This window comes from Mya arenaria, chromosome 16 (genome assembly GCF_026914265.1).
Source record: "Mya arenaria isolate MELC-2E11 chromosome 16, ASM2691426v1".
Lineage (NCBI taxonomy): Eukaryota > Metazoa > Mollusca > Bivalvia > Myida > Myidae > Mya > Mya arenaria.
In genome coordinates this window covers 51099038-51124529 of record NC_069137.1, presented here as the reverse complement: position 1 = coordinate 51124529, position 25492 = coordinate 51099038, and the positions used below count along the sequence as shown (strand labels likewise).

The 25492-nt window shown below is 38.2% G+C and overlaps 1 protein-coding gene across 2 annotated transcripts; it reads right to left on the bottom strand.

Moving 5' to 3' along the window:
• Nucleotides 1–1768: 1768 nt before the first annotated feature.
• On the bottom strand, nucleotides 1769–11565 carry LOC128221922 (alpha-(1,3)-fucosyltransferase fut-3-like). 2 transcript variants are annotated; one of them, XM_052930609.1, is made up of 3 exons: nucleotides 11433–11565; nucleotides 3093–5666; nucleotides 1769–2413 (listed from the first exon to the last, which is right to left on the bottom strand). In XM_052930609.1, the coding sequence occupies exons 2-3, from the start codon at nucleotides 4308–4310 to the stop codon at nucleotides 2357–2359; spliced, it is 1275 nt and encodes a 424-aa protein (XP_052786569.1). In that variant the 5' UTR covers nucleotides 4311–5666; nucleotides 11433–11565; the 3' UTR covers nucleotides 1769–2356. The 2 variants fall into 2 exon arrangements, with proteins under 2 accessions (XP_052786569.1, XP_052786568.1); XM_052930608.1 differs by lacking the exon at nucleotides 11433–11565 and adding an exon at nucleotides 11091–11374.
• Nucleotides 11566–25492: the final 13927 nt, after the last annotated feature.

Here is a 25492-nt window from a genome sequence, read left to right as displayed (position 1 = left end):
CGTTCTGTGAAAGTGCAGCTTTATGAAGACCCGTCAAGTTATAGAGGTATTTCTCTTATAAACGTTATATATAAAATATTTTCAGATATAATACATGACGATTATGTGCATGGGCAGAACGGATTGGTTATTCGACAAGAAAAAATATATTTAGTATGCAAAGTATGGTTCAGAAATACATGTATACCGGTAAGCACGGTGGCAGATTTTATGTACTATACGTCGATCTCAAAAATGCGTTCGATGGATTGATACACCATAACATGTTTATTAGTTTGCATAAAATAGGAGTTCAGGGAAAGTTTTTCCGTGTATTAACATCTATGTATTCAAACCTACGCGGGTATGTGCGAGTTGGCGACGTCACAGTTACACAACCCTTTATTTGTAACGTTGGCGCGAGACAAGGGGCCGTTACTAGTGCGGTATTTTTTAATCTGTACATTATTAAGTTATCATCCTTCATACGGTCAAAGGGAGATACAGGTATTTTCATTACTGAACAAATCGCTGATATAATATGCATATTTTTTTTGCAGATAACGTGGCGAACTGCGCTGACTCCGCTATTGAACTACAATAACAATTAAATTATATTTCGGAATTTTGCGAACATACTGGTATGACTATTAATCGTGTTTAGAATTTTTTGCCTCTGTGGTCATACGCACATTGATCTAATAATGGCGTCCCGGTAAATGTTACATCAGTATATAGGTTCATGGGACTTATATCCACGCATACATTATCCTGGACAAAGACAGAATCAAAGATAGCTGCACAAGCCCGGAAGTCAATGTTTGGTATGAAGGCTAACCAAAGGACATTTGGTCACTTCTCCTACACTTAATATTTTAAAATATTTGATTCTATGATTAAGTCTATACTTATTTACGGTGCCTAAATGTGTGATACGGAAATATCTAATCTTCTTGAACAAGTCAAAATTCAATAATTTGAAGCTGCACTCTCAATTTTACCATTTTTTCAACTTCTTTATTTTTTGTCCTTGAATGAGCAAATCTTTGCGAAAATATCTGCAAACCAGTAATAAAAGACTACTGACAAAAGATCAGATTGCAGATTTTCATATTTCCCCCCAAAAATAATGGTTTATGGCAATAAACCGTTACTTACGGTTTTAGAAAAATGCATAAAACATCAATTTTTGAACTTTTTAGACAAAAATCTGCAATCTTATTTTATGTCAGCCGTCTATAATATGACTGATTTACAAGAATTTTCGCAGAAATTGGATCGTTCCAAGACCAAAAACTAAAAATGGTGTCGAAACGTTCAATCTGTGAGAGTGCATCTTTAAGGAATCCCTTAGGGTAAATAATTAGGCTAAGGATTGTGTTACATTTGGGGAACGCGGGAGGTTTCCTTTATGTATTGACTGGTATAAACAACATATGTCTATATGTCTAATGAACGTTATTCAAGAAACTGCTAGTTCATACTTAAACATCATGACAACATTGGAAGGAAACGTATGTTCAACATTTTGATCACATGATAAAACACCGTTTTCTCATTAGACTATTTATTCGACAATTTGTAATTGGATGCGGTTTGCCTATATGATGTTAACAAACAGGAATAAATGCAGCTACGGAATTTAGACGTGAGGCCATCGATATACATTGAGACAATGTACATGTATATCGTATAGTCATCACAGATCTTTACTAACGAGGAAACTGTCTGTAGTACTTTTTCCTTCGGGAATGTTTAAGTTCCAAAGACATGAACAATACAATCGTGGTTTAGTTAGTTTCAACATCTTTATTTGTGTAAAATCACATTTGAACAACAAGTACAAAATGAATAAGGGATAGGTAGACAAGTTTGGCATAAATATGTTAATTCCTCTCCTTGAGGTGAACATTGAATGGTAGCAGTTGTCATAGCAAAATTGTATGGTACAAATTCAAGTGCAAAGATCATAGTATAGTAAGAGTGAAAATAAATATGTTTTTTTTATATGAGAAACAAGTATGACAAAGTCTATTTTGAAAAATATGAGTAGAACAAAGAAAGAAAAATATATAAAAAATGGTGAGTTAAGGGAACATGTTACATATGGTAAGCATTCAGATATCACAAAAGTAGAAGTATAGTCGAACCCCGTTGGTTCGAACGCGCTTGGCCTTGATTATCTTGTTGGCTCGAACTGGTTGTAAAGGACCGACTGTTTCTAATTAATGTAAGCATTACCGCTTGGGTCGAATTTTCCGAGGCGCGATGTATTTTCGCCGGTCCCTGGGAGTTCGAGCCAATGGGGTTTGACTGTATAAGGACGGAATCGTGGTTTCACTCTCAAGATTCATGAAAAGTTGAACTTCCGCAGTATTCACAATCCAAAGTCGTGCAACACACTCGAAACAAAGTTGTTCGCTATACCCAGTACCTGAAAAAATACATTTATTTAGTTTAAAAGCGTGTATTGTACTTAAAGCAGCGAAATTAAACATACAACCCCAATTGGCCAGTTCTCAATCAACAATCTATGACCAATGATATGATTATATTTTGTCAATAAATATAAGGACTTGGTTGCAATTTATCCATACGTATATACAAGCTGCTCTCTCACAGATTTACATTTTTTACAACTTTCTTTTTTTGTGATTGAGTGAGCCGATTTGTGTGTAGATATCAGCAAAACAGTGATGGAAGACTGCTGACACAAGATCAGATCGCAATTTTATTATTTTCCGTTCGAAAGTATATGTTTAGTGGCTAATAGCGTGAAACAGCACTTTTTAACTAAAATATGAAAATCTACGATCTATTTTTGTTAGCAGTTTTATATCACTGGTTTTCATACAATTTCGAATAAATTGGCTCGTTCCTAGACAATTTTTTTTTTAAAAGTTGTCAAAACGGTAAATCTGTGAGAGTGCAGCTTTAAAATAGCGTTACCGCTAAATGACTGGAGTATCGCCTTGGTAAGGTTAGTTAAACATGAGTTCCTTTGAACACGAATCTATTGTACATGTATATATTCATGACTTCACACCAATAACTACTATATAATGTTATGTTGATAAAAAATAACTTTTAAATTATCTAAAAACAATACAAACCGTCGGCTTTTGACAGAGATCGTCGTTTAACCATGCATCTATATCGTAAACTTGAGCTGTCTTATTTTTGTGTAGTTCTTCGCATAGTGCACACTCAGAACTGCCAGTTCGCCGACTCCATGTGCTTGTCCAATCAAAGAAACTGTTATAAAGAGTTTCATTATTACCAATTTCTTCCATCTTCTCTGCCAGGTCTTTGACATTCTCAAAATCAAAGAGGTTTAAATAAGAATGCTCAGGCAGTAGTTCCAAGTTGTACTTTGGCGCAGCTATCACCGGTATCTGTCTCCTATCTAAGGCGTTCCAGAATTTTTCAGAAATATAATCACGACATATACTATTTTCCAAAGCTATGTAGAATTTGAAATCCTTCAACAATTCTTCTCTTACATCATTTTTAATGAATTCGGCAGGTAGCGGCGACTTTCCTGAACATCTGCCGTAATAGTTCAAGTCAACGTGCTTTTGAAGTTCTTCTATGACACGATAACGCTGAAATGGAGGATAACAGTTGGAAACAACTGTAGCTGCAAACTTGGTTTTTGTCTTAAAATAGTTAGGTATTTCCTCAGTCAATGTTGAAGGCTTAGCCATCTCTTCTGGTAGCTTTTTACGATATGCGGAATATGATGTGAGTATTGTTGATTCTCTTCTTAAGTACATGGTCCAGTTGAAAGTGTTTGGTTTAATGGTACCGTACATTTTTGTAACCGGCTCCATGCTATAAAACACCCATACTTGTTCTGGTTTGTGAACAGCAGGGAACTCTATTCCTTGATCCAAAATGTTTGTTACGATTCCTCGATGTTTCCAGATGTCTGATGCATGAAATATCACAGCATCCGAAACACTTATCTCATCCTTGACATCAGTAGCTATACACTTTTTATTACACAATTTGAATCCCTTGTTAAATCCTTCAGCTGCCTTGCTTGTGTTTGTAGAGAAAAAAGGTGTCCACATCAGAATACGTTTTGTTTGCTTTGGTTTCCAGTAGCTCACGTTCCAATGTCTGATATGTTCACTAAAGTCTGTCTTCGTTACTTCACCAGGGTGAGATATATTATCATACACCATATTATGCATTCCAAGACAAAGTATCAGTGTACTCAATACAATTATTGTTGCAAACACTTTCTTGTTACATTTGTTAAGGAGCTTAAAGTGAGTTACATCTCTATAACAGTTAGACAGCATGTCAAATAACACGAAACCCATATTTTTAAAACTTATTTTGAACCTTGTATATGTAAAGTAAACAATTTTCTCCACTGACCATTCCAAGGCGAAAACTCAAACATGTACGGTTAACTTCAGTTTAATATAATATACGATCTGAGTCTGTGTGTTTTGCCCGTGTGCCTTATACGATTTGTTTTTGTATTTTTGAGATGTACTTCATTTAGTTGATGCTGACAATTCCATTCATAAAAAAATATTTAATGTTGCTCGTTTTATGCTTTAAACTTAGTTCATGATGTTCAATCAATTCTTTACACTTATTTCATGCTGCACATTCCAGTCTTAATACTTTTTTCATGCTGCTCATTCCATTATTTACAGTTATTTCATGCTGCTCATTCCATTATTTACAGTTATTTCATGCTGATCAGTCTAATCTTTGCAGTTATGTCATGGTGCTCAGTCTATTCTTTAGAGTTATTTCATGCTGCACATTCCAGTCTTTACACTTATTTCATGCTGCTCATTCCAGTATTTACACTTATTTCATGCTGCTAATTCCAGTATTTACAGTTATTTCATGCGGCTCATTCCAGTATTTACAGTTATTTAATGCTGCTCATTCCAGTCTTTACACTTATTTTATGCTGCAAATTCTAGTACTTACACTTATTTAATTCTGCACATTCAAGTATTTACAAGTATTTTATGCTGCTCATTCCAGTCTTTACACTTATTTCATGCTGCATATTCTAGTCTTTACACTTATTTCATGCTGCTCATTCCAGTCTTAACAGTTATTTCATACTGCTCATTCCAGTATTTCCAGTTATTTCATGCTACTAATTTTAGTATTTACACTTATTTAATGCTGCACATTCCAGTCTTTACACTTATTTTATGCTGCTCATTCCAGTCTTTACACTTATTTCATGCTGCATATTCTAGTCTTTACACTTATTTCATGCTGCTCATTCCAGTCTTTACCCTTATTTCATGCTGCTCATTCCAGTCTTTACACTTATTTCATGCTGCTCATTCCAGTCTTCACACTTATTTCATGCAGCTTATTCCAGTCTTTACACTTATTTCATGCTGCTCATTCCAGTCTTTACACTTATTTCATGCTGCTCATTCCAGTATCTACAGTTATTTCATGCTGCTCATTCCAGTCTTTACACTTATTTCATGCTGCTCATTCCAGTCTTTACACTTATTTCATGCTGCTCATTCCAGTCGTTACACTTATTTCATGCTGGTCATTCCAGTATCTACAGTTATTTCATGCTGCTCATTCCAGTCTTTACACTTATTTCATGCTGCTCATTCCGTAATTTGTCCTTGTTAGACCCTTACCACCGAATGCATTCTCCTCGGCAGAACAACGTGACACTGAAATATACAGAAGGTGCAAGCATATTTTAATCACAGTTGTTAAATATACAAGGCGAGGGCGTAGCACAAGGTTGTTGTAGCGCCTTCTATTTCTATATTGCGTTACAACCATTTTGCAATAAACTTATCTCGCAATTAATCGTTTGCCTTGTGCCCCTAAATAGGGATGAATTTTGTATTTCCGACTACTGGGCCTGTCTCTGTATTTTTCATTGGATTATTGACCTTTTGATTTGCGATCACACAACGGCGATTAAGACATCTTTGTGAATATCAAATTGATATTTTCACTGTTGATATTTCACTGATAACAATCCATTTATCATCGAAAAGCATGAAAGAAAAGGCCATTAATTTCTTCAATCTCATTAAATGTTCATGAAAATTATTAATTCATGTTCATCATCTAAATAACAATGGCTTGTTGACTCTTGGTGAAAAACGTTTGGATTTGTGAGCGACACATGTCAATAAATGCCTATCTTGCTAAATGAAGGACGAATATTCTGCTAAGATTAATTGCAGCAAAAAACGAACGCCCAGGCCCCAATATCACGAAAATACTCAAGTTAAGTCTCAATCTCAATCTCAACTCAATTTATCACAAAAAAGCATAGTATTATTCAAAATCTTGCATGTTTTATATTTTGTGAAAACGTGTTTTCTCATAGAATGTTATTGAAAGATTTTGACAATATTTCAAAGAAAACTAATTCTAAAGCATAACATATACTTTAGAAATTGTTAAAAGGCAATGAATTGTACTCAAGTACATTTTTGGCTGTAGAATATTTTCCCCTTGGAATCTAGACCAAAGATTTAAATCAACATATTCAATGATAAAATGCGGTTTTAAAATGTGTAAGATCATATTTATATTTATTTCAATAAATGTAGATGTTTTATTGTAAAATGAGTTGAGATTGAGTTTGAGATTTGACTTAAGTATTTTCGTGATATTGGGGCCAGGTGTCAAACCTCATCACCCCATTAACATTGCCCTATGGTTTGATGACTCTGGGTAATATTATTTTGGAGTTTTGCTAAATCAAAGGCCACAACTGACAAGGTTCAGTACAGACCTGGGGCCGATTATAAACTGTTTTTTATTGGCCTGTATATTTAGCTGACCAATAGGCTGAATGGAATCATTAAAGCATGTCTTAAGGAAAATGATAAGATCAATATCGAATGCCCAGTCCTATCAACAATACTAATTTTGACATTCAACATCTAAGTGTGACCTTGACCTTTGAATTTTAAATCTGGGTCTACTGCGGCGTGATATGCCCCCACATAATGATGAACCATCATGGCAAGGTGTTGATAATCCTATAATGCATAGTCAAGATACGCAGCTCGGACAAGATTAAATCCAGAGGGACACACTTACACATGCACTGACGCACTTATGCATGCAAGCACATACACAGGACTGCCATTGTGACAGGCATTTCGAAAAAAAACGCAAGCTACCGCGCCCCCCCCCCCCCGCAAAACTCACTCACTAACTCACTCACTCACTCACTCACTCACTCACTCACTCACTCACTCACTCATCATTAAGCCAATTTCACTACTGCAGCAGTACAGAAGGGAGAAAATCGCATTGAATTAATTATGATCTGTATGTCAGAGTTCCCTCCCCTGTAGTACCTTGTTTTAGAATTACATGTAGTATGCAATCTTATCCCAACGAGGTCAAACTCAGAACTGCCAGGAAATTTTCCAGTTTATAGGAGTTCTCCCTTTCATATTCATGTTTTATAAGTGTGTTAACTGTTAATATACGCAACATATTACATACTCTGACTTTTAACCAAACATGAACTTATTTTGCAAATCAAACATTATTCCTGGTATGTTTCATGAATTGATTTTCATTGAAGTCTGGTACATTCTGGTATGATTTTTAACTCCACATGGACTCAATTGATTTTTGTGGTCTATAGCTAGCGCTGAAGCGTAAATATTTCCCAAATAATAAACAGAAAATATAAGTTTTAAAAAGCCTTCTACATTTATTGATCTGCCATGCTGGAATATTGGAGAGAACCATCGCCTTAAGACCTATAGAGGACATTGGCTTGACTCCTTTAGCGTGTGCAACCTAGACCTTTTATCTAAAAATGCACTCTTATTCCCAAATAATATTTACCACAATTAATACAATTGTTTAATTATACGAAAAAGGATGAAATCAATGGTTCTTATGATGGATACCAAGCTTAATTTGGTGCAGAACACGCGGCATTCCTACCTTATGACACGATAGTAGTTCGCAGGAAATTATTTAGCACTCACTATTATTTATTTCTTTGCATTTTCAGCTATTAATTACACGGTTGCAATCTTGTTATCAGTAATTAATATTTCCCACCGATGCATTATTCAGTAAGTAGTTAAAGGTTTATCACTCAAAATGTATGTTTGTTATACATGTGTATGTATTGATTTTGAATAAGAGTTTCACTTTAACATTTTCTGAAAGTATTTTTATGTTAAATTTTCTGACACGGTTTAGTTTCCCTAAATATTCAGATATAATTAAAGTATGATTTCATCAAAACTGCAGCTTAAAAAAGGGCCATAAACTATTATCTGATATTAGATGGGTTATAGTGACAACTGCATTTTATATTGATTACTTATGCACCAGTCAATTGTAACCACGCCCCTCCCCCCCAGGTCCAGGGAATAGCGGGGACTTTGACTTTCGGTCCAGCCAACCCCGGGCAAAATCTCCGCCCTGCGGGGACGAACAGTTGGTAAAATCCCTGCCAAATGCCCCCGAACTCAGGGACCCTAGGTAAGGCCCATTCCCCGCTATATTTTTCGCGAAGAAAAAAACACCGCATTCACTCGGCACTGCGGGGCCACCTGGTATCCCCGGTATACCCCTGGACCTGAGGGAGGTTGGGGGAGGGGGCGTGGTTACAATTGACTGGTGCATTATGATGGATCTTTTTCACAACTAGTATATTTGTTCACTTGCTAAATCGTGTCAAATATAGCATTAAATAAAAATTACAAAGAGCCGCGTAGAAACTGATCTGTGTTTATGTTAATCTTAGGCCTAAAAAAATTGTTTGGTTATGGTGACATCCTTTCCAAAAATAGGTAGGGTAGGTAGGCTTTTTTTTATTAGGCTTTATATTAGAATGTCATTTTCATCATTTTTAATTAAAGTTTTTTTTTTTTTTTTTTTTTTTTTTTTTTTTTTTTTTAAACTGACTATTAAAACGACAGGATCGGCACCTATTCCGTGGTAGGGTCGGGTAACCCGAACCAAATGTTTTATTAGGCCTTTCCATCATAAATTCCTCAAGTGGCATTCAACAAAACTCCTTCAAATCCAATCGACAGCAGGATTCTGTTGACTTTTCTGAAATTTATGTTAATGTAAATAGAAACCTCTAAAGAGTGAAATATTTATACCAATAAACATTTGACATATTTTAAAAAAAATCATGTGAAACTTAAAGCTGCACCCTCACAGATTGATCGTTTTGACAACTTAATTAGTTTTGTCTTGAAAAAAAAAAAAAAATCTTGAAACCAGCGATATAAGACTGGTTACAAAATGTCAGATCGCAGTTTTTAATATTTACGTTCGAAAAGTAAAGTTTTGTGGCTAAAAGGTTTATTAACGGTTTAAGAAATATGAGTTTTTCGGCATTTAACACCAATATTCGAAAGTAATTATGAAAATCTGCGATATATTCCTTTTTCATGAGTCTTTTATCACCGGTGCTCAGACATTTACGGAAAATGGCTCATTCCAACATAAAACATATAAAAAGGTTTCAAAACGGTAAATTTGTGAGAGTGAAGCTTTAAGACCACTTTGTTAAACCCATCAAAACCCGACGTTAAACTCACGTTAGTTGTCGACGTCGAACCGACGTCAAATGTTTGCTGGGACAGTATCTGATATACTACTTTCGTTAACTTCTTTTTGTTTATAAAAACATAAATATGTAAGCAATTTTGCTAAATGAAATAGATGGTTTTAAATTTATATTTTACTGACCGTTCCAAGGCGGTACCTAACAATCCTTGATAAACACCCCTTGTTTTTCATATAGTGTATATGTACTGTGTTGTCTGTGGAATTTTGTGGTGTAATTCAATGTTTCTGGTTTGTGATTGTTTGTTTTTTGTGATAAATGGCTTTCCCTGTGCCATTAAAGCTGCACTCTCACAGCAAATTTTGCGTAAATATCTGCAAACCAGTGATGAAAGACTGCTGCCAAAAGATCAGATCGCAGCTTTTCATATTTCCGTCCCAAAAATTATGTTATATGCATTTTTCTTAAAGCGTTAGTAACGGTTTAAGCCATAAAACATTAAATTTAGAATGGAAATGTGAAAATCTGCGATCTGATCTTTTGTCAGCAGTCTTTCATCACTGGTTAGCAGATATTTACGCAAAAACATCTAATTCCAAGACAAAAAAAGTTGTCAAAACAGTAAATCTGTGAGAGTGCAGCTTTAAACGGGGTTTATGTTCAAACTTTTGGCTACCGTGTTTGTTTCTGTAGTTTTTCATATACATATTTATATAAAAAACACCATGAAATCTTTCAAAATCCACGAATTAGAAATTAATGATAATATTTTAATTTTAGATGATAAAACACATTTAGCTAATTTTTAAACCAACCATCTAAGCTACTAGCTTGTGACACAGGGCTTAAAAGTTACAAATTTAAAAATAAATAACATACTCTGTAATATTTAAGCTGCACTGTCACAGATTTACCGTTGTGACAACTTTTTTTATTATTTTGTCTTGGAATAAGCCAATTTGTGCGTAAATATATGCAAACCAGTAATATAAGACTGAGCTAACAAATGTTCAGATCGCAGACTTTCATATTTTCGTTCGAAAATTTATGTTTTATGGCTAAAAGCGTTACTAGCGGTTTAGGAAACATGCATAAGACGTCATTTTTTTTAAATTTAAATATGAACTGCTATCTGAATTTGTCAGCAGTCTTATGTCACTGGTTCCCACGACTGTTCGCATAAATTGGCGCGTTCCAAGACAAAAATAAATGAAAAAAGTTGTCAAAACGTTCAATCTGTGAGAGTGCAGCTTTAAATCAAATCCAGTTCATGTTTCCCATTTTCTATCTACTACTTTACATGATTCCCCGACCTAATTGTCCATATTTTCTGAACCATTTAATTGATAATAATGAAATTCACAATATATACTCGTATGTCTTATTTTAAAGCTCAATTTATTTCCTGTATCGACATTTTCAATTAGACATGACTTAATTCATTGATAGGTATATGTACGTTTGTTTGAAAATATCTCCTTTTTAAAGGCAATGATCAGCTTTAAAAAAAACTTTTTTGGTATTAATAAAAGCAGATGGAAACACATAATTCATAAAAGAAAACATTTACCTTTAGATTAGTAAGAACATCACCTTGGCCTATAATTTTAATCAGATTTTAACATCCAGATATTAGCATCTTTATCTGAAGTCGGGTGTATATATATGTTCACATTAAACATTAGTTCAATGAACTATATTTCGACATTAAACCACATGGAAACTTGAGATGAACTTAACACACGCTATTTACTATCAAAATGGCGACCCGCATTCATGACGCATAATGACATGAAATCTGATACTTCTAGCGAGTATAAATCCATACATGCACAATGAAACATTTTTAACCCGTACATACACTTTAATAAAAAAGAAAACAAAAATAGCATTTATATAAACAAAAACCAACCTGACACAGTGATGGTTATCCCAATCATAAATCCCCTAGATCTTCTGATGCGCGCTGCGACATTAACTTCTTTTGACTCTTTGCTGAATGGTTGTTCAATACTGTAAAGACACATTGCCAAATACGTGTGGACTATTTGTCGTACAAAACTTGTAAAACCTATTTCACCACTAGACATCGAAAATATTCCACTAACACTCGGAAGAAAAACATAACGTTGCCAATAGTATATACATGTACAAAGGTGACCTAAAACATTGAATATAATACTGGGGTTATGTTTCGTATTTAAATCATTATTATACTAATGTGATCGAGTGTTGTAGAAGATATTTGCGCCCGGAATACCATTAAACATTAGCCGCCGCCCCCGCAAAAACCACCCGTCCCTCCGCATCCCTCCCTCTTGGTCCGAGTGTCCATTTTATATGATTAGTGTATGTATACACACTTATGATAAAAAAAATCACATATTCTAGTCTATTATTAGCCAATTTGTTTAAGGAGAGGTGGACCCCCCCCCCCCGCCCCGCCCTCTGAACAGACGCACGCAGGCAAGCGCACACACGCACGCATGCACGTGCGCACACATGCACGCACGTACGCACAAACACACACACGCACTCACACACACGCACACGCACACGCACACGCACACACACACACACACACACACACGCACTCACACACCACACCCACGCACGCACGCACGCACGCACGCACGCACACACACGGACACAGTTGCGTCCTAAATTGTGCCCCTGTTACATTATATCCTGGACCCGCACCATGGTTCTCTTTCAATAAAGAGTTTATACGTATGGAAACTCATCTTCATGTAATATTTTTGTTATATTTTTAGGAATTAGTACATTTAAGACACAACTTCACTTAAAGTATCATCAAGATATTTTAGGTTTAGTGGTGTGAACCCACGCCGGTACAGTCAAGGGATGATAGAAGACTGACAATAAAATCACGCCATCAAGATCACTCATAAACAAACGTATGGCGGATAACTTAACCATTAAGCCTTTTCTTGAATCGCGTTACTAACGCTTTTCGAAACGATGGAGATAAAAGACAGTATTTGAGAATATATCAATTTTTGATGAGGGGTTCCAGCTGTCAGTAGTTTAGTTTTAACACTCCTAATGATTTGCCACACTTTATTTCGTCATACAAAAAAGTGCATGTTACAAAAACATGAGCGAGTCCCTTTAAATGAGGCTATTTTGGGCATTAAATTTCGATTATACATAAAATTATTGTCAGATTTGTCTTGTGTTTTGTCATTGCTAAGTCGAAATGTCAATTTAAATACAGCTATTTTATAAAGATTTTTTTGAATCAATCGTCCGTTTTGCATACAATTGATAAATATATCTTTTATTTCCTCCACATACGGTGAGCGTCATACCTAATCAACAGGTTTATTAGTACCAAAATACAATATAAATGGCAAATAATACATGTACGAGGACGAAAATTGGACATTAGTCATGGCAGTGGTAAAGACACGCATTATAAGGACTAAATGAACGATACTACAAATTCAGAATAATGGTAGTTGTATTTGATTGAGCAGACAGATACCTAAGTTTCAATACATAAATCCAATATGCTTTAAAAATCTTAGCGCGTTATGCTTAGATGCCTTCATGAATTCAAGTGTATATGGAGGTATCATTAAAGAACAGTATCAGGTTACAGTTCAATGTTTACAATATACACTGTACTGTGAGCGACAACGTTGAAGCATGAATCAGCTTTAAAGGACGACACTATGTAGAGGCTTAAAGCTGGACTCTCAGTTTGAAAGTTTTGACAACTTTTTTTTTTTTTGGAACGAGCCAACATTTTTGGCGAAAATCCATAGAAACCAGTTATACATGACTGCTGACAAAATACAAAGATCGCAGATTTTTATATTTAAGTTTATGTTTTATGCATTTTTATTAAACCATTAGTAACGGTTTAAACCATAAAACATTATGATTTCGAACGAAAATATGAAAATATCCGATCTGATCTTTTGTCATCAATCTTTTATCATTGGTTTCCAGATATTTACGCAAATATTTGCTCATTTTAAGACAAAAAATAAAGAAAAGTTGTAAAAATGGTATATCTGTGAGAGTGCAGCTTTAACAAAAGACGAAAAGAGGAAATATTTCTGTTATAACGTCATGTTATGTTTAAGGACAAGCAATATTGGCTATTTTCTCCAAGCTTCTACTAAAGTACGTACCGTTGTCTTTAAACGGTTTGTAATGATTTTAATCAAGACTAGGATTTGTTTAATTACACAAAGGCCCTACAGTCGATCCCCCTTGGCTCGAATTCCTCGATGGCTCGAACTAAATGTAAAAGACCGATTTTTGTAAAACTTAAGTTATGCATTCGCGCTTGGGTCGAATTTTATGAGGCTCGAGGTATTTTCGCCGGTCATGGATCTGAAGGTGCTGTGGTGCGCGATACAGGAACCTCATGTATCTGAAGATGATGTGGTGCGCGATGCAAGACTCTCATGGATCTGAGAGTGTTGTGGTGCGCGATAAAGGACCATCGTAAATCTAAAGGTGGTGTGGTACGCGAAACAGTAATCTAATGGATCTGAAGATGTTGTGACGCGCGATACAGAAATGTTATGGATCTAATGGTGCTGTGGTGCGCGTTACAGGAACTCATGAATCTGAAGGTGCGGCGGCGCGCGTTACAGGACCGTCATGAATCTGAAGGTGCGGTGGGGCGCGATACAGGACCTTCATGAATCTGAAGGTATTGTGGTGCGCGATACAGGACCCTCATCAGTCTAATAGTGCGCTGGTGCGCGATACAGGACCCTTATCAATCTGAAGGTGCGGTGATGCGCGATACAGGACCCTCATGAATCTAAAGGTGCGGTAGTGCGCGATACCGGACCCTCATGGATCTGAAGGTGCTGTGGTGCGCGATATAGGACCCTCATGGATCTGAAGGTGCTGTGGTGCACGATACAAGACCGTCATGGATATGAAGGTGCTGTTTTGCGCGATACAGAAACCTACTAGATCTTAAGGTGCAGTGGTACTGTGGTACGCGATACAGGACCCTCATGAATATGTAGGTGCGGCGTTGCGTGTCATAGGACCCTTATGAATCTGAAGGTGCAGTGATGCGTGATACAGGACCCTCATGAATCTGAAGGTGCGGTGGTGCGTGATGAAGAATCCTCATGGATCTGAAGATGTGCTGCGCGATATAGAACCCTCATGGATCTGAAGGTGCTGTGGTACGCCATATAGGTCTTAATCGATCTGAAGGTGCAATGGTACGCGACACATGACCCTCATGGACCTGAAGGTGTTGTGGTGCGCGATACAGAACCCTCAAGAATCAAAAGGTGTTGTGGTGTGCGATACAGGACCGTCATGAATCTAAAGGTGGTGTGGTGCGCGATGCAGAACCCTCATGGACCTGAAGGTCTAGTGGTGCGCGAAACAGGACCGTCATGCATCTTAAGGTGCTGTGGTGCGCGATACAGGACCCTCATGAATTTAAAGGTGCTGTGGTGCGCGACACAGGACCGTCATGGACCTGAAGGTGTTGTGGTGCGCGAAACAGGACCGTCATGAATCTGAAGGTGTTGTGGTACGCGATACAGGACCGTCATGAATCTTAAGGTGCTGTGGTGCGCGATACAGGACCCTAATGAATTTAAAGGTGCTGAGGTGCGCGACACAGGACCGTCATGGACCTGAAGGTGGTGTGGTGCGCGATACAGGACCCTCATGGACCTGAAGGTGCTGTGGTGCGTGATACAGGACCGTCTTAATTATGAAGGTGTTGTGTCACGCGATTCAGGACCTTCATGCATCTCAAAGTGTTGTGGTGCGCGATACAGGACCGTCATGAATCTGAAGGTGCTGTGTCGCGCGATATTGGACCGTCATGAAATTAAAGGTGCTGTTGTGCGCGAAACAGGACCCTCATCAATCTGAAGGTTCTATGGTGCGCGATACAGGACCCTCATAAATCTCAAGGTGTCGTGGTAAGCGACACAGGACCCTCATGAATCAGAAGGTGTTGCGGTGCGCAATACAGGACCGTAATGGATCTAAAGGTGGTGTGGTGCGCGACACAGGACCCTCATGGACCTGAAGGTGTCGTGGTGCGCGACACAGGACCGTCTTAATTATGAAGATGTCGTGGTGAGCGACACAGGACCTTCATTGACCTGAAGGTGGTGTGGTGCGCGATACAGGACCCTCATGAATCAGAAGGTGTTGCGGTGCGCAAGACAGGACCGTCATGGATCTAAAGGTGCTGTGGTGCGCGATATAGGACCCTCATGAATTTAAAGGTGCTTTGGTGCGTGATACAGGACCCTCATGGACCTGAAGGTGCTGTGGTGCGTGATACAGGACCGTCTTAATTATGAAGGTGTTGTGGTGCGTGATACAGGACCGTCTTAATTATGAAGATGTTGTGGTACGCGATACAGGACCTTCATGTATCTCAAATTGTTGTGGTGCGCAATACAGGACTGTCATGAATCTGAAGGTGCTGTGGTGCGCGATAAAGGACCGTCATGAATTTAAAGGTGCTGTTGTGCGCGAAACAGGACCCTCATCAATCTGAAGGTGGTGTGGTGCGCGATACAGGACCCTCATGAATCTCAAGGTGTCGTGGTGCGCGACACAGGACCGTCTTAATTATGAAGATGTCGTGGTGAGCGACACAGGACCCTCATTGACCTGAAGGTGGTGTGGTGCGCGAAACAGGACCCTCATGAATCAGAAGGTGTTGCGGTGCGCAATACAGGACCGTAGTGGATCTAAAGGTGCTGTGGTGCGCGACACAGGACCCTCATGAATTTAAAGGTGCTTTGGTGCGTGATACAGGACCCTCATGGACCTGAAGGTGGTGTGGTGCGTGATACAGGACCGTCTTAATTATGAAGGTGTTGTGGTACGCGATACAGGACCTTCATGCATCTCAAATTGTTGTGGTGCGCGATACAGGACTGTCATAAATCTGAAGGTGCTGTGGTGCGCGAAACAGGATCGTCATGAATCTGAAGGTGTTGTGGTGCGCGATACAGGACCGTCATGAATCTTAAGGTGCTGTGGTGCGCGATACAGGACCCTAATGAATTTTTAGGTGCTGTGGTGCGCGACACAGGACCGTCATGGACCTGAAGGTGGTGTGGTGCGCGATACAGGACCCTCATGGACCTGAAGGTGCTGTGGTGCGTGATACAGGACCGTCTTAATTATGAAGGTATTGTGGTACGCGATACAGGACCTTCATGCATCTCAAATTTTTGTGGTGCGCGATACAGGACTGTCATGAATCTGAAGTTGCTGTGGTTCGCGATGCAGAACCGTCATGAATTTAAAGGTGCTGTTGTGCGCGAAACAGGACCCTCATGAATCAGAAGGTGTTGCGGTGCGCAATACAGGACCGTCATGGCCCTAAAGGTGCTGTGGTGCGTGATACAGGACCCTCATGAATTTAAAGGTGCTGTGGTGCGCGATACAGGACCGTCATGGACCTGAAAGTGGTGTGGTACGCGATACAGGACCGTCATGAATCTGAAAGTGGTGTGGTGCGCAATACAGGACCGTCATGAATCTAAAGGTGGTGTGGTGCGCGATACAGGACCCTCATGAATCTAAAGGTGTTGTGGTACGCGATACAGGACCCTCATGGACCTGAAGGTGTTGTGTTGCGCGAAACAGGACCGTCATGGACCTGAAGGTGGTGTGGTGCGCGATTCAGGACCCTCATGAATCTGAAGGTGTGTGGTGCGCAATACAGGACCGTCATGAATCTAAAGGTGCTGTGGTTCGCGCAACAGAACCCTCATGAATTTAAAGGTGCTGTGGTGCGCGATACAAGACCGTCATGGACCTGAAGGTGGTGTGGTGCGTGATACAGGACCGTCATAAATCTGAAGGTGGTGTGGTGCGCAATACACGACCGTCATGAATCTGAAGGTGCTCTGGTGCGCGATACAGGACCGTCATGAATCTGAAGATGGTGTGGTGCGCGATACAGAACCGTCATGAATCTGAAGGTGCTGTGGCGCGCAATACAGGACGCTCATGAATCTGAAGATGGTGTGGTGCGCGATGCAGAACCGTCATGAATTTAAAGGTGCTGTTGTGCGCGAAACAGGACCCTCATGAATCAGAAGGTGTTGCGGTGCGCAATACAGGACCGTCATGGCCCTAAAGGTGCTGTGGTGCGTGATACAGGACCCTCATGAATTTAAAGGTGCTGTGGTGCGCGATACAGGACCGTCATGGACCTGAAAGTGGTGTGGTACGCGATACAGGACCGTCATGAATCTGAAAGTGGTGTGGTGCGCAATACAGGACCGTCATGAATCTAAAGGTGGTGTGGTGCGCGATACAGGACCCTCATGAATCTAAAGGTGTTGTGGTACGCGATACAGGACCCTCATGGACCTGAAGGTGTTGTGTTGCGCGAAACAGGACCGTCATGGACCTGAAGGTGGTGTGGTGCGCGATTCAGGACCCTCATGAATCTGAAGGTGTGTGGTGCGCAATACAGGACCGTCATGAATCTAAAGGTGCTGTGGTTCGCGCAACAGAACCCTCATGAATTTAAAGGTGCTGTGGTGCGCGATACAAGACCGTCATGGACCTGAAGGTGGTGTGGTGCGTGATACAGGACCGTCATAAATCTGAAGGTGGTGTGGTGCGCAATACACGACCGTCATGAATCTGAAGGTGCTCTGGTGCGCGATACAGGACCGTCATGAATCTGAAGATGGTGTGGTGCGCGATACAGGACACTGATGGACCTGAAGGTGCTGTGGTGCGTGATACAGGACCGTCATAATTATGAAGGTTCGATGGTACGCGATACAGGACCGTCATGAATCTGAAAGTGTTGTGGTGCGCGATACAGGACTGTCATGAATCTAAAGGTGCTGTGGTGCGCGAAACAGGACCCTTATCAATCTGAAGGTGCTGTGATACAGGACCCTCATCAATCTGAAGGTGGTGTGGTGCGCGATACAGAACCGTCATGAATCTGAAGGTGCTGTGGCGCGCAATACAGGACGCTCATGAATCTGAAGATGGTGTGGTGCGCGATACAGGACCCTCGTTGACCTGACGGTACTGTGGTACGCGATACAGGACTCTCATGGACATGAAGTAGCTCTTGTGTGCGATACAGGACGCTAATGGACCTAAAAGGTGCTGTTGTGCGCGAAACAAGACCATCTAATACTCTTTGAGCGATACGGGACCCTCCTGAACCTGAAGGGGCTGTGGTGCGCGGGTTTAAAATTAAAAGAATCATGATAGTGCATACTTGTTATGGACAATCTTACTTTACTTAAGAGAAAATAAACAAAACAAATATTGAATAATTTCTTAACGAAATGGGCCTATAACAGCACGTAGTACCGTCTTCATTTTAAGAAAAAGCCTTAGTTTTAGTTTCAGGTTATCTTAGCTAAATTTGTGTTATCAATCATCTACGATTGTAAAACAATTAAGTGAAATAAAATCAAGTGCAAAGTATGTATCCCAAGCACAATGCGGCGGCCCTTCTACTTGTCCCGGCACGGCTCTTTGGGGTGGGGAGAGGTCTTATATTCCGGCGACGGCGCGGTATAGATAGGGTCGAAGATTCACTGCCACCAATCTCCTGGGCTAGTTGTTTTGGCATCCTTTTATATCTGCAAAAGTGACAGGCTCGCAGCGGCTTGCGTGTTGCATTTTCGACCGTAACATCCGTTTGCATTGTCGACCAATATATATCCGTTTGCATTGTCGACCGTAACATCCGTTTGCATTGTCGACCGTAACATCCGTTTGCATTGTCGACTGTAATATCCGTTTGCATTGTCGACCGTAATATCCGTTTACATTGTCGACCGTTATATCCGTATGCTATGTCGACCGTAATATCCGTATGCATTGCCGACTTTAATATCCGTGTGCATCATCGACCGTAATATCCGTATGCATTGTCGACCGTAATATCCGTTTGCATTGTTTACCGTAACATCCATGCATTGTCGACCATAATTGTCGACCGTAACAAGGGTCTGTTTTTCTTACCATCCCATGTAATACTGGCGTGTCTCGCCGATTTTTTGAGAACTTTTACCGGTTACCCGCGTATAAACGCGTATATAGAACTTTGTTCACATCGATATCCAAATTTAGACCGGGGGAACACAAGCCGCTTTGCATGGGCAGGGCTAAAATAGAATCCGTTTGATATTACAGATAAGGGTTTTCAATGTATATTTGACCTAACATAGATTATGTTCTAAATACTTTGGTATTGTAAAATGCCAAAATAAATATGTATGGTCTTGATGGTCAATAGTCGCTTTGTCAACGTGGAAAAAGCCCGCCAAATATTATATTTAAGATTTGAGGCTATGGAAACGTGTTTAGTGATCCTTAATATTAAGCATTATTGAGTCAGTTCTCTCCGCTTGTCAATTTCCGTCAACCAACCTTTTTGAAGAATATAACTGATAATTCAGTTCTTTTAATACTATGTGCATTCAATATTTATGCGATTGGTTCCATTTAAGTTTATAATAATTCATATATACGCTCGATTATTTTCGAATGTTAAGTACTTATATAACCTCCAGTTTGCTTCCTGAGCAGAAACTGCTACGGTGTCGTTTTTGCGAGACCAGGAGGCACTACTCGTGATAGTGATCAAACCCACTACCCATAGGATCAGAGGCGGTATCTACTTATCCTAGACCATTCGCACCCCTCCCTTTTAAGTATGGTAACATTAAGGGCATCATTTAACAGTATAGCAATTTTGATGAGGGTATGATTTGTTTGTGGTGTTCGTACTTGTGTATGTAGTGTAAGTTTGCTGTTGGTGTTTGTACTTGTGTATGTAGTGTAAGTTTGCTGTTGGTGTTTGTATTTGTGTATGTAGTGTACGTTTGCTGTTGGTGTTTGTATTTGTGTATGTAGTGTAAGTTTGCTGTTGGTGTTTGTATTTGTGTATGTAGTGTAAGTTTGCTGTTGGTGTTTGTATTTGTGTATGTAGTGTAAGTTTGCTGTTGGTGATTGTATTTGTGTATGTAGTGTAAGTTTGCTGTTGGTGTTTGTATTTGTGTATGTAGTGTACGTTTGCTGTTGGTGTTTGTATTTGTGTATGTAGTGTAAGTTTGCTGTTGGTGTTTGTATTTGTGTATGTAGTGTAAGTTTGCTGTTGGTGTTTGTATTTGTGTATGTAGTGTAAGTTTGCTGTTGGTGATTGTATTTGTGTATGTAGTGTAAGTTTGCTGTTGGTGTTTGTATTTGTGTATGTAGTGTACGTTTGCTGTTGGTGTTTGTATTTGTGTATGTAGTGTAAGTTTGCTGTTGGTGTTTGTATTTGTGTATGTAGTGTAAGTTTGCTGTTGGTGATTGTATTTGTGTATGTAGTGTACGTTTGCTGTTGGTGTTTGTATTTGTGTATGTAGTGTAAGTTTGGTGTTTGTACTTGTGTATGTAGTGTAAGTTTGCTGTTGGTGTTTGTACTTGTGTATGTAGTGTAAGTTTGCTGTTGGTGCTTGTATTTGTGTATGTAGTGTAAGTTTGCTGTTGGTGATTGTATTTGTGTATGTAGTGTAAGTTTGCTGTTGGTGTTTGTATTTGTGTATGTAGTGTAAGTTTGCTGTCGGTGTTTGTACTTGTGTATGTAGTGTAAGTTTGCTGTTGGTGATTGTATTTGTGTATGTAATGTAAGTTTGCTGTTGGTGATTGTACTTGTGTATGTAGTGTAAGTTTGCTGTTGGTGTTTGTATTTGTGTATGTAGTGTAATTTTGCTGTTGGTGTTTTTATTTGTGTATGTAGTGTAAGTTTGTTGTCGGTGTTTGTATTTGTGTATGTAGTGTAAGTTTGTTGTTGGTGTTTTTATCTGTGTATTTATTGTAAGTTTGTTGTCGGTGTTTGTATTTGTGTATGTAGTGTAAGTTTGCTGTTGGTGTTTTTATTTGTGTATGTAGTGTAAGTTTGTTGTCGGTGTTTGTATTTGTGTATGTAGTGTAAGTTTGCTGTTAGTGTTTGTTCTTGTGTATATAGTGTAAGTTTGTTGTCGGTGTTTGTACTTGTGTATGTAGTGTAAGTTTGTTTTCGGTGTTTGTACTTGTGTATGTAGTTTAAGTTTGTTGTTGGTGTTTGTACTTGTGTATATAGTGTAAGTTTGTTGTCGGTGTTTGTATTTGTGTATGTAGTGTAAGTTTGTTGTTGGTGTTTTTATCTGTGTATGTATTGTATGTTTGCTGTTGGTGTTTGTATTTGTGTATGTAGTGTAAGTTTGCTGTTGGTGTTTGTATTTGTGTATGTAGTGTAAGTTTGTTGTCGGTGTTTGTATTTGTGTATGTAGTGTAAGTTTGTTGTCGGTGTTTGTATTTGTGTATGTAGTGTAAGTTTGTTGTTGGTGTTTTTATCTGTGTTTGTATTGTAAGTTTGTTGTCGGTGTTTGTATTTGTGTATGTAGTGTAAGTTTGTTGTCGGTGTTTATATTTGTGTATGTAGTGTAAGTTTGCTGTGAGGGTTTGTATTTGTGTATGTAGTGTAAGTTTGTTGTCGGTGTTTGTACTTGTGTATGTAGTGTAAATTTGTTGTCGGTGTTTGTACTTGTGTATTTATTGTAAGTTTGTTGTCGGTGTTTGTACTTGTGTATGTAGTGTAAGTTTGCTGTTGGTGATTGTATTTGTGTATGTAGTGAAAGTTTGCTGTTGGTGATTGTATTTGTGTATGTAGTGTAAGTTTGCTGTTGGTGATTGTATTTGTGTATGTAGTGTAAGTTTGCTGTTGGTGATTGTATTTTTGTATGTAGTGTAAGTTTGCTGTTGGTGATTGTATTTGTGTATGTAGTGTAAGTTTGCTGTTGGTGATTGTATTTGTGTATGTAGTGTAAGTTTGCTGTTGGTGATTGTATTTGTGCATGTAGTGTAAGTTTGCTGTTGGTGATTGTATTTGTGCATGTAGTGTAGTTTTGCTGTTGGTGATTGTATTTGTGTATGTAGTGTAAGTTTGCTGTTGGTGATTGTATTTGTGTATGTAGTGTAAGTTTGCTGTTGGTGAATGTATTTGTGTATGTAGTGTAAGTTTGCTGTTGGTGATTGTATTTGTGTATGTAGTGTAAGTTTGCTGTTGATGATTGTATTTGTGTATGTAGTGTAAGTTTTCTGTTGGTGATTGTATTTGTGTATGTAGTGTAAGTTTGCTGTTGGTGTTTGTATTTGTGTATGTAGTGTAAGTTTGCTGTTGGTGATTGTATTTGTGTATGTAGTGTACGTTTGCTGTTGGTGTTTGTATTTGTGTATGTAGTGTACGTTTGCTGTTGGTGTTTGTATTTCTGTATGTAGTGTAAGTTTGCTGTTGGTGTTTGTATTTGTGTATGTAGTGTAAGTTTGCTGTTGGTGTTTGTATTTGTGTATGTAGTGTAAGTTTGCTGTTGGTGATTGTATTTGTGTATGTAGTGTAAGTTTGCTGTTGGTGTTTGTATTTGTGTATGTAGTGTAAGTTTGCTGTTGGTGTTTGTATTTGTGTATGTAGTGTAAGTTTGCTGTTGGTGTTTGTATTTGTGTATGTAGTGTAAGTTTGCTGTTGGTGATTGTATTTGTGTATGTAGTGTACGTTTGCTGTTGGTGTTTGTATTTGTGTATGTAGTGTAAGTTTGGTGTTTGTACTTGTGTATGTAGTGTAAGTTTGCTGTTGGTGTTTGTACTTGTGTATGTAGTGTAAGTTTGCTGTTGGTGTTTGTATTTGTGTATGTAGTGTAAGTTTGCTGTTGGTGATTGTATTTGTGTATGTAGTGTAAGTTTGCTGTTGGTGTTTGTATTTGTGTATGTAGTGTAAGTTTGCTGTCGGTGTTTGTACTTGTGTATGTAGTGTAAGTTTGCTGTTGGTGATTGTATTTGTGTATGTAGTGTAAGTTTGCTGTTGGTGATTGTACTTGTGTATGTAGTGTAAGTTTGCTGTTGGTGTTTGTATTTGTGTATGTAGTGTAAGTTTGCTGTTGGTGTTTTTATTTGTGTATGTAGTGTAAGTTTGTTGTCGGTGTTTGTATTTGTGTATGTAGTGTAAGTTTGTTGTTGGTGTTTTTATCTGTGTATTTATTGTAAGTTTGTTGTCGGTGTTTGTATTTGTGTATGTAGTGTAAGTTTGCTGTTTGTGTTTTTATTTGTGTATGTAGTGTAAGTTTGTTGTCGGTGTTTGTATTTGTGTATGTAGTGTAAGTTTGCTGTTAGTGTTTGTTCTTGTGTATATAGTGTAAGTTTGTTGTCGGTGTTTGTACTTGTGTATGTAGTGTAAGTTTGTTTTCGGTGTTTGTACTTGTGTATGTAGTTTAAGTTTGTTGTTGGTGTTTGTTCTTGTGTATATAGTGTAAGTTTGTTGTCGGTGTTTGTATTTGTGTATGTAGTGTAAGTTTGTTGTTGGTGTTTTTATCTGTGTATGTATTGTATGTTTGCTGTTGGTGTTTGTATTTGTGTATGTAGTGTAAGTTTGCTGTTGGTGTTTGTATTAGTGTATGTAGTGTAAGTTTGTTGTCGGTGTTTGTATTTGTGTATGTAGTGTAAGTTTGTTGTCGGTGTTTGTATTTGTGTATGTAGTGTAAGTTTGTTGTTGGTGTTTGTATTTGTGTATGTAGTGTACGTTTGCTGTTGGTGTTTGTATTTGTGTATGTAGTGTAAGTTTGCTGTTGGTGTTTGTATTTGTGTATGTAGTGTAAGTTTGCTGTTGGTGATTGTATTTGTGTATGTAGTGTACGTTTGCTGTTGGTGTTTGTATTTGTGTATGTAGTGTAAGTTTGGTGTTTGTACTTGTGTATGTAGTGTAAGTTTGCTGTTGGTGTTTGTACTTGTGTATGTAGTGTAAGTTTGCTGTTGGTGTTTGTATTTGTGTATGTAGTGTAAGTTTGCTGTTGGTGATTGTATTTGTGTATGTAGTGTAAGTTTGCTGTTGGTGTTTGTATTTGTGTATGTAGTGTAAGTTTGCTGTCGGTGTTTGTACTTGTGTATGTAGTGTAAGTTTGCTGTTGGTGATTGTATTTGTGTATGTAGTGTAAGTTTGCTGTTGGTGATTGTACTTGTGTATGTAGTGTAAGTTTGCTGTTGGTGTTTGTATTTGTGTATGTAGTGTAAGTTTGCTGTTGGTGTTTTTATTTGTGTATGTAGTGTAAGTTTGTTGTCGGTGTTTGTATTTGTGTATGTAGTGTAAGTTTGTTGTTGGTGTTTTTATCTGTGTATTTATTGTAAGTTTGTTGTCGGTGTTTGTATTTGTGTATGTAGTGTAAGTTTGCTGTTTGTGTTTTTATTTGTGTATGTAGTGTAAGTTTGTTGTCGGTGTTTGTATTTGTGTATGTAGTGTAAGTTTGCTGTTAGTGTTTGTTCTTGTGTATATAGTGTAAGTTTGTTGTCGGTGTTTGTACTTGTGTATGTAGTGTAAGTTTGTTTTCGGTGTTTGTACTTGTGTATGTAGTTTAAGTTTGTTGTTGGTGTTTGTTCTTGTGTATATAGTGTAAGTTTGTTGTCGGTGTTTGTATTTGTGTATGTAGTGTAAGTTTGTTGTTGGTGTTTTTATCTGTGTATGTATTGTATGTTTGCTGTTGGTGTTTGTATTTGTGTATGTAGTGTAAGTTTGCTGTTGGTGTTTGTATTTGTGTATGTAGTGTAAGTTTGTTGTCGGTGTTTGTATTTGTGTATGTAGTGTAAGTTTGTTGTCGGTGTTTGTATTTGTGTATGTAGTGTAAGTTTGTTGTTGGTGTTTTTATCTGTGTTTGTAGTGTAAGTTTGTTGTCGGTGTTTGTATTTGTGTATGTAGTGTAAGTTTGTTGTCGGTGTTTGTATTTGTGTATGTAGTGTAAGTTTGCTGTGAGGGTTTGTATTTGTGTATGTAGTGTAAGTTTGTTGTTGGTGTTTGTACTTGTGTATGTAGTGTAAATTTGTTGTCGGTGTTTGTACTTGTGTATGTAGTGTAAGTTTTATGTTGGTGTTTGTATTTGTGTATGTGATGTTAAAATTTTATTGCCTATAAGTTATTTTCGTTTTGGC